Raw genomic sequence first — 15,493 nt, 5'->3', positions numbered from 1 at the left:
TTTATCAGGGCCAGATTAAGGCTGCCTGGAAGACGGAGCACTTCATTATGATGGGCCCCCCCCCCCCCCGCCTCCTTTCCCGTGTTTTTCCCTGCTCATCATCCCCCCCTACTCATCATTACCCCCCCTGCTCATCCTTACCCCCCCTGCTCATCATTAACCCCCCTGCCAATCATTCCCCCCCCCCCCCCCATCATTGCTCCCCCCCTCTTCCTCCTTTTTCTATTTTTCATATTTCCTTACCTGGCCGCGCTCGGCCCACATGACCCGACGCATCACCTGAGCCTACCGAGCGCGGCCAGGTAAGGAAATATGAAATATAGAAAAAGCAGGAGGAGTCCGGGGCGGGCCCACAGGAGCCGCTGCTGGTCACTGTTTTAAAGTGGCCGCGGTTGGGCTATCGGGGGGGCCCCGATCCGCTACTGAGCAGCCCGCAGGGATGTCCCGAATGTGACGGGGCCCCCTGCGGGCACGGGGCCCGGAGCAGGTGCTCCATGAGTGCCAATGATGATCCGGCCCTGCCTTTTATATATCTCTTGTTACCCTGTGTCTTGTATCACGCCTGAAGAAAGGATTATTAATATCCAGAAACGCGTTGTGTGATAAAAAGAATAAAAGATTATAACAGACACCTACCTGCATCCTGAGAACCTGTCTGCAATAGCGCGATTCAAGCTTCCGTTTTCCCCTTTTCCTTTGATAGAGGGAGGGGGTCCTGATCAGATCTCAGAAATGCTCACCTGTCCGGCTTGACTTCAGCATAGACAGGAGACGGGACTCCGCAGCATTCCCAGTGGTGACTATAAATGCCTGAATTAGCAGGAGGCATCCCGCCCACCGCATGGTGTCGACCTGTCAGAGAAAATGGCAACTATTTAAAAATAGGTCTTCACAATAAAAGAAACAACATGCAGCACATATTTAACTACTAATTGTTAGATCTTGCATAAAACTAGCCAGGTAGCTAGAGACCCTACATTTGGTTGCTATATCGACGATGTATTAACCAAAATGTAAGAACATATGTTTGACATAAGGAAAGCTACTGGGACATATGGAAAGCTACATTCTGTTTATCTTTGCTTTATTTAAAATAGACATAAATTTAAATATATAGACACATTTGAATTCACTGCTTCCTGTTAGTGATTGTGAACAACCTACATAATTTTCTGAATCGCCTTAGAAAACAGAACCAGCCCTGTGATCCCAGCGAGTGTGGATTCACAAATGTACTTTTATTCCACTTGAAATGCCAATTTCCTCCATCTTAGACGAACACTTCCCTTAATATATCCCTTTTTGTATGTAAAGTGTGAGGTTTTCCTGTGACTTAGTTTATGCCAAGTGTGCCCCTGAGGAAGAGGTAACGCAACCTCAATACATGTTAGCTTTATGGCATTTCAAGTGAAATAAAAGAGCATTCTTAAATCCACACTTGCGGAGATCCAGCGGTTTCTGCCATGATCCAGGGGCTTTTTCTGTTTTCCAGGGTGATCCATTATCGGTGTAGGCCATTAGCCATTATTGGAGGCTACACCATACTACTTTATTATAAAGGCCAATATAAGTTGTTGTGGCAAGAAACCCAATGCAAAAAAGGGGAGCGCTCCGCCAAAAGGAAACGTGAAGATTTTCTGATGTTCACCATATGCTGTACAGTGGTCCCTCAAGTTACAATATTAATTGGTTCCAGGATGAACATTGTATGTTGAAACCATTGTATGTTGAGACCATAACTCTATGGAAACCTGGTAATTGGTTCTGAAGCCCAAAATGTCATCCGAAAATAGGAAAAAGTAAAGATTAAAGAAAAATAAGTAGATAACTAATAGAGATAAAGCAAATCCTATGTCAGTGTTTCCCAACCAGGGTGCCTCCAACAGCTGGAGGCACCGTGGTTCGGAAACATTGGTTTATGTAGAGGACAGGAGCTTCTTCAGGGTCCTATACAGTACACACAGTGTCCCAAATAGAGCCGCCCTTACTTGGAGTCCAAAAGGAGCAGCTATCCCTGGCACAGGTAAGGAGTAGTACAGAACCTTTAGTCCCTCCCTGTACTGTAGGGGGCGCTACCCCAGACAGCCAGTCAGTGCATGCACTTCAGTAATACAGGGGATTTGCCAGTGAATGCCCATTCTAATTGGTCAGTTCTTCCAGCCATTGAAATGTTTCACAGATCTGGACTGTCCATAGTATTGCATGTTGAGTCTGGTTTCAAGTTGCAATGGTCCAGAAAAAAAAACATTGTATGTTGAAACTACTGTATGTTGAAGCCATTGTAAGTTGAGGGATCACTGTACTATGAGAAGTTCTATTGTTTTTTTTTCTTTTTTTCCAGATCACATTCTGACACAGGTTTTTGGCTTTTTAAGTAAAAGGGTAAATTCACATGGGACGGATTAATTACTTTTATTCATTAGAGGGGTACTCCGGCGCTAAGATGCCTGACCTCGGAGCCGTGACGTCACTATGCTCAATCCCTGTGATCGCTAGTAATCAGACCCGGAGCGAGCATGCTCCGGGGGCCGATGCTAACGGGGTGCGGCGTGGATGATCACGGGGGTCCCCCGCAATCAGGCATCTTATCCCCTATCCTTTGGATAGGGGATAAGATGTCTTAGCGCCGGAGTACCCTTTAAATTTTACCCACTGAATTAAAAACAGAAAAAGCCACAGAAGATTACAGTACCATGCATGTGGATGAAATATATATATATTTTTTTACATATAGAGATGTACCTGCAGGCAGGTTTTTTAAAATCTACAACATTTTAATTTTGGATGCAGAATGGGCATAGATTTTCCCATTTAACATAGAAGTAAAAATCTGCAATTAAACAGACATTTTTTGGTTGGAAATACAGGCCATAAAAATGTTGTGTGAGTGTGGAGTCAGGGTGTGAGGTACAGGGTAGATGCCCGGCAGATGTTATGGCCCAAGGGGCAGATGGTATTAACCCTTACTTGTCGTGACGCCAGGGTGTGGTTTAGCCTTAAACCACCCGAAGGTAATACCTTTGATCCTGGGTTAGGCAGGGGCAATGAAGACACCAATGCAAGATTAAGGATAACGGCAGCTTTACTGAGGCAAGACAGGTGATATAGTCTTTGCAGTACAGCCAAATATCACAGGGAGGTGACCAGTGACACAGGGGGACCTCGCAGGCTTGCTGGGACTTGCAGTAGTTTGACTGACTTTAGCGCAGGCCACGATGACTACAGATGGACTTGACTTGACAGAGATGGTGACTGACAATAAGATGACTTGACTTACTGATGACTAACTTGTTTCTGCAGGACTTTAGGCTCAAGGCCTCCAATGCTCTGGACACAGACACTGAGACGACTGCAATGGACCTCAGCATACAGCAGAAGAGAGAGATTACAGCCCCTCCCATGGTTATCTAGGGGGGCTGTGCAAGGAGCCCATAGGTCACTTAGGGGGGGGGGGGTCACCTGGTCACTGGAGCCCTATGGGAAACAATCATGTGGTACAAAGACTAAAGCAACAGTACATTAAATGAGGCAAACCTATATCCATAATGGGGGTTTGCTGCAGTGGAGCCCTGGGGACAAGCAGGGACTCTGCCTGACAGGGCAGGAGGACAGTACGGGGCCATATCATCCCGTACTGGGACATCACATGAAGACAGGGTTTTCTGGAAGACTGGGACTGCGGTTTTTGAGCCAAAGTAAGAAGTGTATTCAAAAGGAATAAGAAATATAAAATGAAGAGTTTATGTTTCTCCTTGTTGCTGGATCCACTTCCGGCTTTGGCTCAAATACTGCAGTGGTAGTCTTCCAAAAAACGGAGTGAAAATCCAGCCTAACTATAATAGAAGAATGTCAGCAGAAGAAGACTCCCTGCTCCATCTAGTCTGCCTGTATGGGATTTCCTTTTTATGTATATAAATATATATTCATGACAGGTAGGTTTAACCTCATCTACTGTGGATATACCAACCACATCTGCTTCAAGAATTTACCCCATGTCAGTAAAATAACATTTTCTCGCATTAGAACAGAGTCTCAGGAAAGACCAAATAAACCAAATCCATAAAACTTTCCTTCCGCTCCGAAGCTACTGTATCCTAAGCGAGAAGGTCAAAGGGCAGTCTCCATATAACTGGCAGCCAGACAGGGACACTCCTTTATATTATGTGCATTAGTCATACAAGGGCTTTCCCTTTCCCTGGATACCAGAACTCTCTGCACAGACTAAGAAATATAATGGTTGTAAAGCCAACATAGATTTTAGCTATTGAGATTTGATAAAATGTAATTACCATATGTGAGACTAATCGTCTCAAAGTGAATGGCAGAGTCAGCAGTCAGAGGAATGAGTTACCAACATGTAATCAGAATACAATGTCAGAACAGTTCTTATCAGACAAGAAGCATGTCCATGACAATGCGAGGCTTTGTCCGCTGCCGCAGCACATCCCACACAGCTTATCTATTTCAGCTCTGTCTTTATTGGGGGGAGATGAAGTTTCAGCTACAAGTGAGAATCTAGGAAGACTTGAAGTGTTGAAGACAAGTGATTCCAAAGTCTTTGTGGTGTCCCGGTACCGTACGTTGTACTGTACCTTTTGTGCTAAGTCTCCAAAGTCAGAGTTCCTGTGTATCGGTAGGATCCTCCTAGTGGAATAACTCCTTGTCACCTCTTCCTTCTTTAATTTTATGTGTTTGATGTATATAATTTATGTATATGTATAGTACTTCCAGGACCTTAGGTCACATGACTACTAAGCCTACTGTTAGGTTAAGAACCTTTCAGGTCAGGTGCTCGTGTCACGTGATGTACCACAATGCTTTGTAATAGGACTGACAGGTCTGGGGGCCCAATAAGCTTTAGATATAAGGGCGCTGTTATCCAATCCTCGCTCTCTTGGGTTCCGGACTAGCAGAGAGAGGGAGAGAAGCTCCGTGAATACTTTCAAGTTAAATCTAGGCCTGAAGCCTGCTAACTTCAGCCGAATACAAAACCGTGAGTTCAATCTAACTCAATCCTAATCCTATGTGACTAGTACTGAACCTAAATCAAACCCCTAAATTCAGTGGAACAGCGTAATCAAGCATTAAAGCTTATTCACTAAACGGTCCCAGCCAAACCCGTGAGGAGCCTAAAAGTCTGGTTCTCTGTTAAGACTGTTGCTATGTTTAACCTGCATAAAATCTGCAGTAAAGTTATCTTCAGTTTACTAAAATTCCGGCTGTGGACAATCCTATATTCCTCTCTATCGTTCCTGGGATGGGTGGCGGTAGGATATATATATACAGAGAGGAACCCGCACCCTGGCGTCACGACAGTTATGGGTTAATCCAACACCCTTTCATCACTGCACAGCTACACCACCTATACCCTACACCCCGAGGTTACCACATCTTCATTCTGTACTTACCTTGTTTCTTAGGCTTCATGTACACAGTTGTATTATGAAGCTGTGTTTTACCAACCTGTAATATTTGCCGGTAGACCGCAATATGACCATACTGTACCTCTCTGTGACTTTTGTTTTAGAAGTCGGAAGAGATTGTTTGTTTGTCCTGCCCGATTAAATGTCACATATTACGTGTATTTATTTTCCTGTACAAGCTTTTTGCTTTAACAGCAGAACACAGAGCTTTTTAAGAACACCATATGGCAGGGTGCAGAGTGCCGGAAAAACTGATTCCTCAAAACGTGTGTACAAATTACAACCTGTATACAGTTAAAAAACGTATACCGTTTGAAAAACGATGTCCTGTTGCATCCGTTTTTTTAAATAAAAAAACTTAAGTTTTTAACTTTTCTCTCCATTTTGAATAAAGTTTCACTTGTTTGATTGAAATTCCAAGAAAAAAAAACTGTGCAAATTAAAAAATCGTATGGTGAAAACCGGATGAAACCGTATGCATACAGGTCTGTACGGTTCCCATGTTAAAAAAAAAAAAACGTATACAGTTTAATACAGTTTTTCACCCGGACCAAAAACCGTAGTAGACTACGGTTTTGGGTACGGGAAAAAAAAACAGACAAAACCGTACAGGATGCAAAACGGATACAACCGGATGCATCTTTTGGCATTTGGTCTTCAATGGAGAGTCAATATATACGGTTTCATACGGTTCAGTATGCTTTTCACATTGAAAACGTATACGGTAACTGTATTGCAAAAACGTGGTGTGAATGCAGCCTAAACAGAAAATGTAAGGGTTCTGCGGGTCACAACTCAAGTTCTCTAGGAGAGGGCACTCATACTTACACAGGATGACAACTTAACATATTTATTGGGCCTCACAGCCACAAGTGTAACACAGATACATTCTTACTGGATTGTGGCTAAATTTGTCTAATATATTTTACAAACTAATAGTCCCAAGGAGGACCTCTTCGATACAGGAGCACTGTCTAGACCAGTGGTCTTCAACCTGCGGACCTCCAGATGTTGCAAAACTACAACTCCCAGCATGCCCGGACAGCCGTTCCCCAAACCTAGTACAAAGGATTGTGGATCTAACACATGACCCGAAGGTCCTTAACCTCAAATATAACACAAATATCATTGATCACGCGACCTAAGTCCTGTATGTTACTTACACTACATTATACCATATTAAATATATACAATTTTAAAGAATACTAGGAGGCGACTAGGGGTTATCCCACCAGGAGAGCCCTATCAGCATGAGGAACTTTGACTATGGGGACTTACAACCAAAAAGGTACGGTACCGGGACACCACAACAGATTTAGACCCCTTTTCCTATATGTACTCTGCTACAGCGATGGCTGCAGCAGGGCCTGCTGGCCGGCACCCTAAGGGCCTGCTGGCCGGCACCCTATTAGATGGCATGATGCTCCATGTAAATGAGTCTCAATCCCACTTATCATTGCTCGTTTACAGAGCCTACTCACAGCCTAAGTGTCATGCAATGAGGGGTGCAACATTCAAGCGGCCCTTTGGTGTTATCAGCCATCAACAGCACATGTGTGGGGCCCCAGTACCTTAGTGCGTCCTGTCAGGTAAACATTGCTTCAGGTGCCTAAGCTAGGCCCTGCTGCTCAGGTGATGCTTTAATATTTGTTATGATCTTTGCCTGTTAATTTATATTGTGTTACACTGTACCTTTAAGGAATGTACAGGATATCTGTAAGAGGTATAATGCAGAGTACCCATGTGACCCTGATTGCCCAATGGGAGGCCTTATATAGTGTGTGTGTGTGTGTGTGTGTGTGGGGGGGGGGGGGGGGTTAATCAGTTTATTTTAATCTAAGTTTAGTTTCAGTTTACCTGAGACTAGTGCAGAGCTTTATGTGAGCTGCCGTGTGGAGAAGAGACAGCAGGAGTGTGAGGTGATTCAAGGGAAGGCTAAATTAAATCTTCAAGCAAGCCACCACGCCATTCTGCAAGTGTTCCCCGCACAGAGATTACTAATTGTCAGCATAATACCCGGTGAGTCGATGGGCCACACAGAGATAATTCATACCCTGATGGTGTAGCGTTGCTTGGACACTATCTGAACCCTAGTCAGTGTTGGAGGCCTCAGCAATAAGTCTAAAATCCCAAGCAAAATAATACAAGTCACAGAAAATCTACAGGGCTCCCAAGGGTTACACTGCATCTCCTCTCATCTGCACTGTGTATCCTCGGACCGTGTAGGTTAACGGTGCCCTGGTGTCACGAACATACCCATACACCCTCCACTATTTTCATCCACCCAACATTAATGAAGCCAGTGAAGTTTTTGTTCATGCTTTTGCAGCATATTTTGCATGCCTTTTGCAGAAAAAATAGAAAATATGAATTTCCTTTGAAAAGGAAGGCACGGCACTCCATATGGCAGTGGTATCCAACCTGTGGGCCTCCAGATGTTGCAAAACTACAACTCCCAGCATGCCCGGACAGCCGTTGGCTGTCCGGGCATGCTGGGAGTTGTAGTTTTGCAACATCTGAAGGTCCGCAGGTTGGAGACCACTGCCATAGGGTACACTGTGTAGAACACACACACAGAAACAGCTGGTGATCTGCTCACCCGATTACATTGTGCAGAGTGAGCACAATGGGGGAGATTTATCAAAACCTGTCCAGGGGAAAATTTGCTGAGTTGCCCATAGCAACCAATCAGATAGCTGCTTTCATTTTTTAAAAGGCCTGTGAAAAATGAAAGAAGCGATCTGATTGGTTGCTATGGGCAACTGGGCAACTTTTTCTCTGGACAGGTTTTGATAATTCTCCCTCAATATCACTAAGATTTTTCTGTAAAAATTTTTACCATAGTAACAGCTTGTAACGTTGGAAAAAAAAAAAGACCAGTTCATCGAGTTCAACCTAAGAGGAGAAATTATACAAAATGGTGTTCTGAAGGGATTTATAGTTTTTTTTGTTTATGTGAGCCGAATTTATTAACCCCCCCCTTGATAGTATGATAAGTACATAAGCAAAACCAAGGCAAAAAAATTACTTCAGAACTTTCTTTCAAAAGACAATGATAAATTCCTCCATGGTGTTAAAGGGTACCTATCATCAAAAAAAAACTTTTGATATATTATAGATTAATGTATACAGAATAACTTTACAATAGCATGTTATTAAAAAATATGCTTCTTTCTATTTAATTTTCCCCTTTGAAGAAATGACCACTAGGGGTCTCCCTACCAGTCCTGGCAGCAAGCATTTCAGACTCATGCTGGAGTCCTAAACACTCAGAGCTGCCAGTCTGCTTTGTTCACAAAGGAGAACACTCAGAGCTGCCAGCCTGCTTTGTTCACAGCCTGTTTGGCTGTGAACAAAGCAGGCTGGCAGCTCTGAGTGTTTAGGACTCCAGCATGAGTCAGAAATGCTTGCTGACAGGACTGATCGGGAAAAATACAATAGAAAGAAGCATATTTTTCATTAACATGCTATTGGAAAGTTATTCAACATTAATTAATCTAAAATATATCAAAAGTTTATTTGATGAGAGGTACCCTTTAACTGGTGTAAATATATTGCAATTTACATAACTGGTTAGAAATCAGCTCTCCACAAGGAGTTAACCCATTGCAGGTATAGTGTCTACCACAGTAGCACACAGTGATAATCCGATGCGTTAAATCACTATTGAACTCTGGACTGAAGTGAATCACTCGATCATTTATAAATAAACCACTGTCCCCAACAGCGTATTGTCAGATATTACAGTTTGGAAACTATGTGACACTTGGATGATCTGTTAGAATATTTAAGGTGCATTCACACACACAGTATCGTGCGCATCAAATCTGAAGCTGACGATTTGAAGCGGTGTTCAGTCATTTAGTTTCTATTGAACTCCCCAGCCTCAAACCTTGTCCATCAAATATGCACAGGACACTGTACATGTGAACGCACCCTTAAAGGGGTACTCCGGCCCTAAGATATCTTGTCCCCTTTCCAAAAGATGTCTGACCGCGGGGGTCCCACGGCTGGGGACCCACGCAATCTAGCATTCGGCACCCACCTCTGAGCTGCACGCCGCGCTGCCAGCTCACAAACTGCTGGGTGCCGACCACGGGGCCGGAGTATCGTGATGTCACAACTCCGCCCCGTGTGACATCAAGCCCCGCCCCCGCTATGCAAGTCTATGGGAGGGGCGTGACACCCTTAAAGCGTACCCGTCAGATCCAACAAAAAAATCTTTTTTTTAATATATCACTCAGTATCTAATTCTGACCATGTACATCTGTAAGTTTTATGTGTCTAGCACCTTTATTTTTATTACACTTTTAATTTAGCTCACTAGTCTGAATTCCTCTCAAAGGGAGGGGGCGTGGCCTCACTGTGCAGGTCTCCGCCCCCTCCCTCAGTATGCTATCTGCTCACATCTCCCCTAGCATTAGCAAAACTACAACTCCCAGCTTGTCCTCACTGACAGTAACGGGACACAAGATGACAGTGGGAGGATTTTTCCTCCAGCTCTGAGCCCTGCGCTCACAGCTGTCAATCAAGGAAGTGTGTCCATGACATAGGTGATGACTCATGGACACAGCAGGACTAATATGTGTCCAAGCAGGCAGGGGGGGGGGCAGTTTGACTGTCTTTTTCAGTGTGAAATACTGAAAATGTTCTAATGAAAGCAATTGCAAAACCTATTGGTTATACATGATTTACAACATCAAAAGTTTTTGTATCTGACAGTGCCCATTTAAAGTATGTTTAACCTATAAACGAGCCTTGGAACAGGATTAGGCATTATCAACCAAACCAGAATCTCCTTCAAAAGGAAGAAAGTTTCAAGGCTCTGATGGGTCAGACACTGATTTACACGATTGATACCTATAGGTGGTGCTGCAATGATGGAGGGACCTTCTCCAATCTATACAGAAGTCTGGAAGAAGCCAGGACTCAACACGGAAGTTCTGATTTGTTCTCTAGAAACCAGAGAAGGCAGTTGTTGAAGCTCAGCCTTTCAGGGAAATAGCTTTTCAGCCTTTTGGCTAAGAACAAGTGTAGTTTCTGTTCTTATCAGGTAGTCCGCTTGTAGGAATGGATGGCTACATGGAGAAGCAGGTATACCGGGGAGTTCCGGGGCTGGTGCCACAAAACCAGTTCAACGGCTGCCCTGATGTGACCCGTTTCCTCTGGGTCTCGCCACGAGGTTGGGGGGTGTAGAGCTGAGGTACATTTGTGCCTCGGGAGTGGTGACCCTGAGGTGCCTAAACTCACTGGATGCAATCCCCATGGAGTTGAAGCACTGCACCTTAACTCTTCACCTTTGGCACTCACCCTTGGTATCCCGGCCTTCTGGATAGGATCAGGGAAATTTTTATAGATCCGGCCGGATGACCGGGCAGTATATCTGCACTCATCCACTTATTTTTTTTTGTATGTCACTGTGCCACTTTTAAGTGTTTGTTTTGTACACAGGATTTGTCAGGATACATTAACCCTTCTGGGTGTCCCTCCTGGCGGTCTAGGGGAGGTGTGTGTGGCCATCAGGTTCCTCACCTCCCTGCAACCCCTGGGCATTTTGGCTTCCGTCGAGATGCCATCAGTATATGGCTTTCTTGGCTGATACCATGGTTAACGCCTAGGTTGAAGCCAGGGGCATTTGTGGCCCCCTTAGTAGCTTCGGCGAAAAAAAGGCATCGAACCTGGATCCTTGCAGGTGCCTTTTGGCCCGGGGGTGAAGGGCTTAGCGATAGACCGCATCCTTTGTGCACTTTTTTTTTAGTGTGACATGTTGGCACTTTTTCTTGCACTTTGAGTGATAGAGAGAACTTGCCTCAGCCTTCCAGGGAAATGGATTCACAAAGAGCTGTCCCTGTCCCCCCCATAGGCCATGAGCACAGATGGGAACAAGCTAAAGGGACCCACAAGCTGGTACACTGGCAGCTTCAGGGATTGTTATGTGAAGTGTGTAAGTGGATTCAACAAAGACTGGTGATCTGGCATGTGGCAAAGGGTAGACGGCAGCCATATTGACTCACTTCTGCACAGATGGTGAGCAGAGCCTTCACTGGAGGGGGGAAACTAAGTTTAGCACATGGAAGTGTGAGATTGCTCAATTAAAGGGGGACTTCAGCCCGAAGTAACTCATCCCATATCCACAGGCCCCAGTGATCTCCAGAACGGGACCCCACCCCGCTCAGTTAGGAGTGCGTGTAGTCTACCTCTGCAGCTGACGACACACAATCCTGAATGATCCCATGATCAGCTACTTATCCTCTATCCTGTGGATAAGTTAATTCTGGCTGCAGTACCCCTTTAAACAAAGGCTTCACAAATAGTCGCAGTCCCAGCTTGTTGTCATGATATTGTGCACTCTGTCTTACCTTTCATAGGTGTGGTGAGCAGATGGAAGAGCAATGGTGACTAGGGTGTTGCGATGATAGTGTAGGGTCTATTGGTGTTAACCCTTAAATGTCGTGACGCCAGGGTGAAGTTTCCTCAATGTAATGGTCCTACCACCAACGTCCCACAAACGGCAGGGAGAAATAACGGAATTTCCACATCAGATTTTATAAAGTAATTTTACTGTATATTTTATGCAACCGTCTTTGAGAGAGAGAACCGTGGTCCAGGTTTCTCACATGTTTGCTGGGATTCAGGGATCAATGAGCTTTGATTGCTAGCCACTGTGCTACTATTTTTAGGAGATTTTGGTTTCTAATAGTCACACAGGATTCAGTAGTTTGAGCTGTGAGTAACTCACGTCTAGTGGATGAGGATTCTTAGGCTTATGGCCTAGCTTGAATTGATGAAGCTGATGAGATGATGAGATGTGCTTTCTTTAAGTGCCAGGAACAAGAGAGTAAGAGAGAGAATCTAGTGGCAGCAGCCCCTTATATATTAAGGGGGTGGGACAAAGCTCATTGGTCAGCATAACCTGTCAGTCCTGACCCAGTGAACTCTGGGTATCAAATGACCCAAAAGGTCTTTAAACCATAGTACAATTTAATTAAAGGCACGTGACCTCTAAGGTCCTATACAGAGGTATTCTTATATAACATATAAATACATTAAAATACCATTTATATGAGGCAACTAGGGGTTACCCCTACAGGAGAGCCCTATTGACATGGAGGGACTCAGTCTAGAGTCCCCTCAGCCAAAGGGACAGGACCAGGTCCTGTACCGGGACACCACAGATGAATGATGCCACCGAAGGAATCACCACTTTTTATCTGTTGTGGTAATAAAGTGAACACAGATTTTAACAGTAACAACAAGTCCTCCAGTAAAATTTCCCTCATCTTAAGCCAGAATCAGTGTCAATTCTTCTGCACGTCCAGCACAATACCTCACTACAAACACTTCTTTTCGGAAGGTCACTATATGTGGCTCAGGGCACTAAGTGTCAAGTAAGTGCAGATCATCTGGGATTGGGCATTACTGGAACAGCAGAAGCGGGGGACTGGGGAACTACAGTATGGATCACTTTCTATGTTCCCTTAGAGTGCTGGATACCCAGCAGTAAAAGAAAAAGTTATTGTGATATACAGTACAGTCTACCACCAAGTATTGAACAATAATTGCTACACTTTGTATTTTTACTACACACACTAATCCACAGAACATATTATATAATATAACGCCAATTATTAGGTATTCAGCGTGTTCACCTAACAAGTATTACCATTGTACAAGATCTTATATGAATACTATTATAATAATCTTAGTTTACATTTCTGTTGTCCCCTGAGGGGATTTAACTCCATTATGAAATGAATAGGATACGAAGGGTGTGTGCAGGTTGTCCCTTCAGCACAATACATATGTAGGTGTTGCAATGCGCAGTTTCACTTACACCAAGGCGTGCGGCGCCTCAACACTTCTGTCAAACCTGCAGTCAAATTAGTTTTTAATAATACTATAAAGCTGTGTTTACAGGGTGATTTTTTTTAACACTTATTTTCGAGCTAATTGGCTGAATTTGCAAATTATTTTAAGGTTCTACTTTGCAGCTCTATAGGATATTTAAGTTAACACTTTTAAAGGTGCATTCACACAAACACACACACACACACACACACACACTAGATCCGCCACAGATCTGAAGTTTTTACAGCCGCAGTTGTAAAAATCGGCAATTGCAAGGCTATATTTATGGGTTTTTTTATTGAAAGGTCAGTAAAGTAAATGCCGTGTAAAATACACAACTGCCAAATCAAATTTTTTTTTCATCTGCAGCGGATTTGGTGTGTGTGAATGTACCCCAAGTGGTCTGCGGCAGAAATCCGCCACCGAGAGCCCACCCCCCCCATTTAAACTTGCAGCGGGAAACCCGTGTGTCTTCATCTGGATGACTCAAAGTCAACAAGTAAAAGGGCACCTATCTTTTGAACTGGTCATACACACCAGCTGGTGCTCAATAGCTCTAGCTCCCAATCATATTCATACACTACGAACATGTGTGTTCTTAAAGGGGTATTCCAGAAAAAAAAAAAAAATTATATATATATATATATATATATATATATATATATATATCTCAACTGGCTCCAGAAAGTTAAACAGATTTGTAAATTACTTCTATTAAAAAAATCTTAATCCTTTCAGTACTTATGAGCTTCTGAAGTTTAGGTTGTTCTTTTCTGTCTAAGTGCTCTCTGATGACATCTGTCTCGGGAAACGCCCAGTTTAGAAGAGGTTTGCTATGGGGATTTGCTTCTAAACTGGGCGTTTCCCGAGACACGTGTCATGGAGGGGCAAGCTGTGCCTAACTAGCTTGCCCCCTGACTGGTGAGCAGTTAAGGGGTTAAGAAATAATACAGGCAAGGTTTTTAGCCCCCTCCCCCGCCTGTAAAAACTTGTTGGTAACTATAGTGGTATGTCCCATGGGTGGGGGGGGGAGTGCACCAATCAGGGGTTTAATAGTTTTCCGGGCTTTCAGGGGCCCTCCCCTGGGTATTTATAGCTGTGGTGCCTCCCTTCCCCCCTCAATCTGCCCAGGACCCGGAGTTTTGCCCTCCCTCCCTATGATAGCAAAATAGCCATCTCAGAAATAACAGGATTCTTCTACTGAAAAGGTAGGCAGCCACATATTGTGGAAGATCAGATGAAGGTAAAGTGGAGCCTTAAAAGGGGTACTCCGCTGCTCATTGTTCCAAACGCTAGAGCCGGCAGCTTGTGATGTCATAGCCCCGCCCTCTCATGATGTCACACCCCGCCCCCTCAATGCAAGTCTATGGGAGGGGGCGTGTCACGCCCCCTCCCATAGACTTGCATTGAGGGGGAAGGGTGTGGAGTCATAAGGGGGCGTGGCTATGACGTCACAAGCTCCCGGCTCCAGCGTTCGGAACAGTTTGTTCCCAATGCTGAGCAGCGGAGTACACCTTTAAGATTGAATTGGTGATAAGCATTTAAACTGAATGTGGGTGTTCTTCTAGTTTCAATCCAGTTTAAAAAAAAAAAAAAAAAAAAAAAAAAAATTATATATATATATATATATATAAAATACAAAAATACATAAAATAAAAAAGAAAATGTAGGATATAAAAAAAGAGAAGTATAATTCTCTATGCGATGAGACTTATGATACACGTGTAGTAATGTGTATTATAGATTATGAAATGAATGTGGTATACAATAATGCCACATACGGTAGGTCATTCACTTTGTACGCATCTTACGTCACCACTACCAAAGACTGTACTGTACAAACAACAGAGGGGGGGGGGGGGGGGGGTCAATCCATGCAGTAGTCACTTGTGTCTGTCAGGCAATAGGTAACTTGGCCAAGCTTCCATGTAACACAATCCAAGTGTCCAGTCCAGCAGCAGCATTAAGCATGTCCGATTCTTTGTTGACACAGAACATAATCCCAAAGGCCTCTTAGGCTATGTTCACACGGCAAAGCACCAGCAGAAAATGCCTTCACTAGGACCACTCGGAAATGCGCAGTCTCAGACAGTAGTGCATTTCTGTGCAGAGTCCGCCGAGGCATGTCTGTTCTTTCTGCCGAAACCAGAATTTGAATTTCCGCGTCAGATGTTTCCGGCGCGGAAATTCTGATATGTGAACAGCACAGCAGAATCCCGTTG

General features: G+C 44.0%; 1 protein-coding gene across 6 annotated transcripts in view; it reads right to left on the bottom strand.

Moving 5' to 3' along the window:
- The window catches only part of PRRG2 (proline rich and Gla domain 2), a 63,246-nt gene that overhangs the window by 23,356 nt on the left and 24,397 nt on the right, over positions 1-15,493 (bottom strand). For 4 of the 6 annotated variants that reach the window (XM_056543834.1, XM_056543832.1, XM_056543829.1 and 1 more), the window contains exon 2: positions 741-852. In XM_056543834.1, the coding sequence (XP_056399809.1) occupies positions 741-843 (103 nt within the window). In that variant the 5' untranslated portion in view covers positions 844-852. Of the gene's footprint in view, positions 1-740; positions 853-4,289; positions 4,314-5,408; positions 5,439-15,493 lie in introns of those variants that run through there. The other 2 variants (XM_056543835.1, XM_056543830.1) reach the window with 2 other exon arrangements.

Source organism: Hyla sarda, chromosome 10 (genome assembly GCF_029499605.1).
Source record: "Hyla sarda isolate aHylSar1 chromosome 10, aHylSar1.hap1, whole genome shotgun sequence".
NCBI classification, from domain to species: Eukaryota; Metazoa; Chordata; class Amphibia; order Anura; family Hylidae; genus Hyla; species Hyla sarda.
Note: the sequence above shows the minus strand (reverse complement) of the source record. Positions and strands in the feature narration are given on the sequence as shown.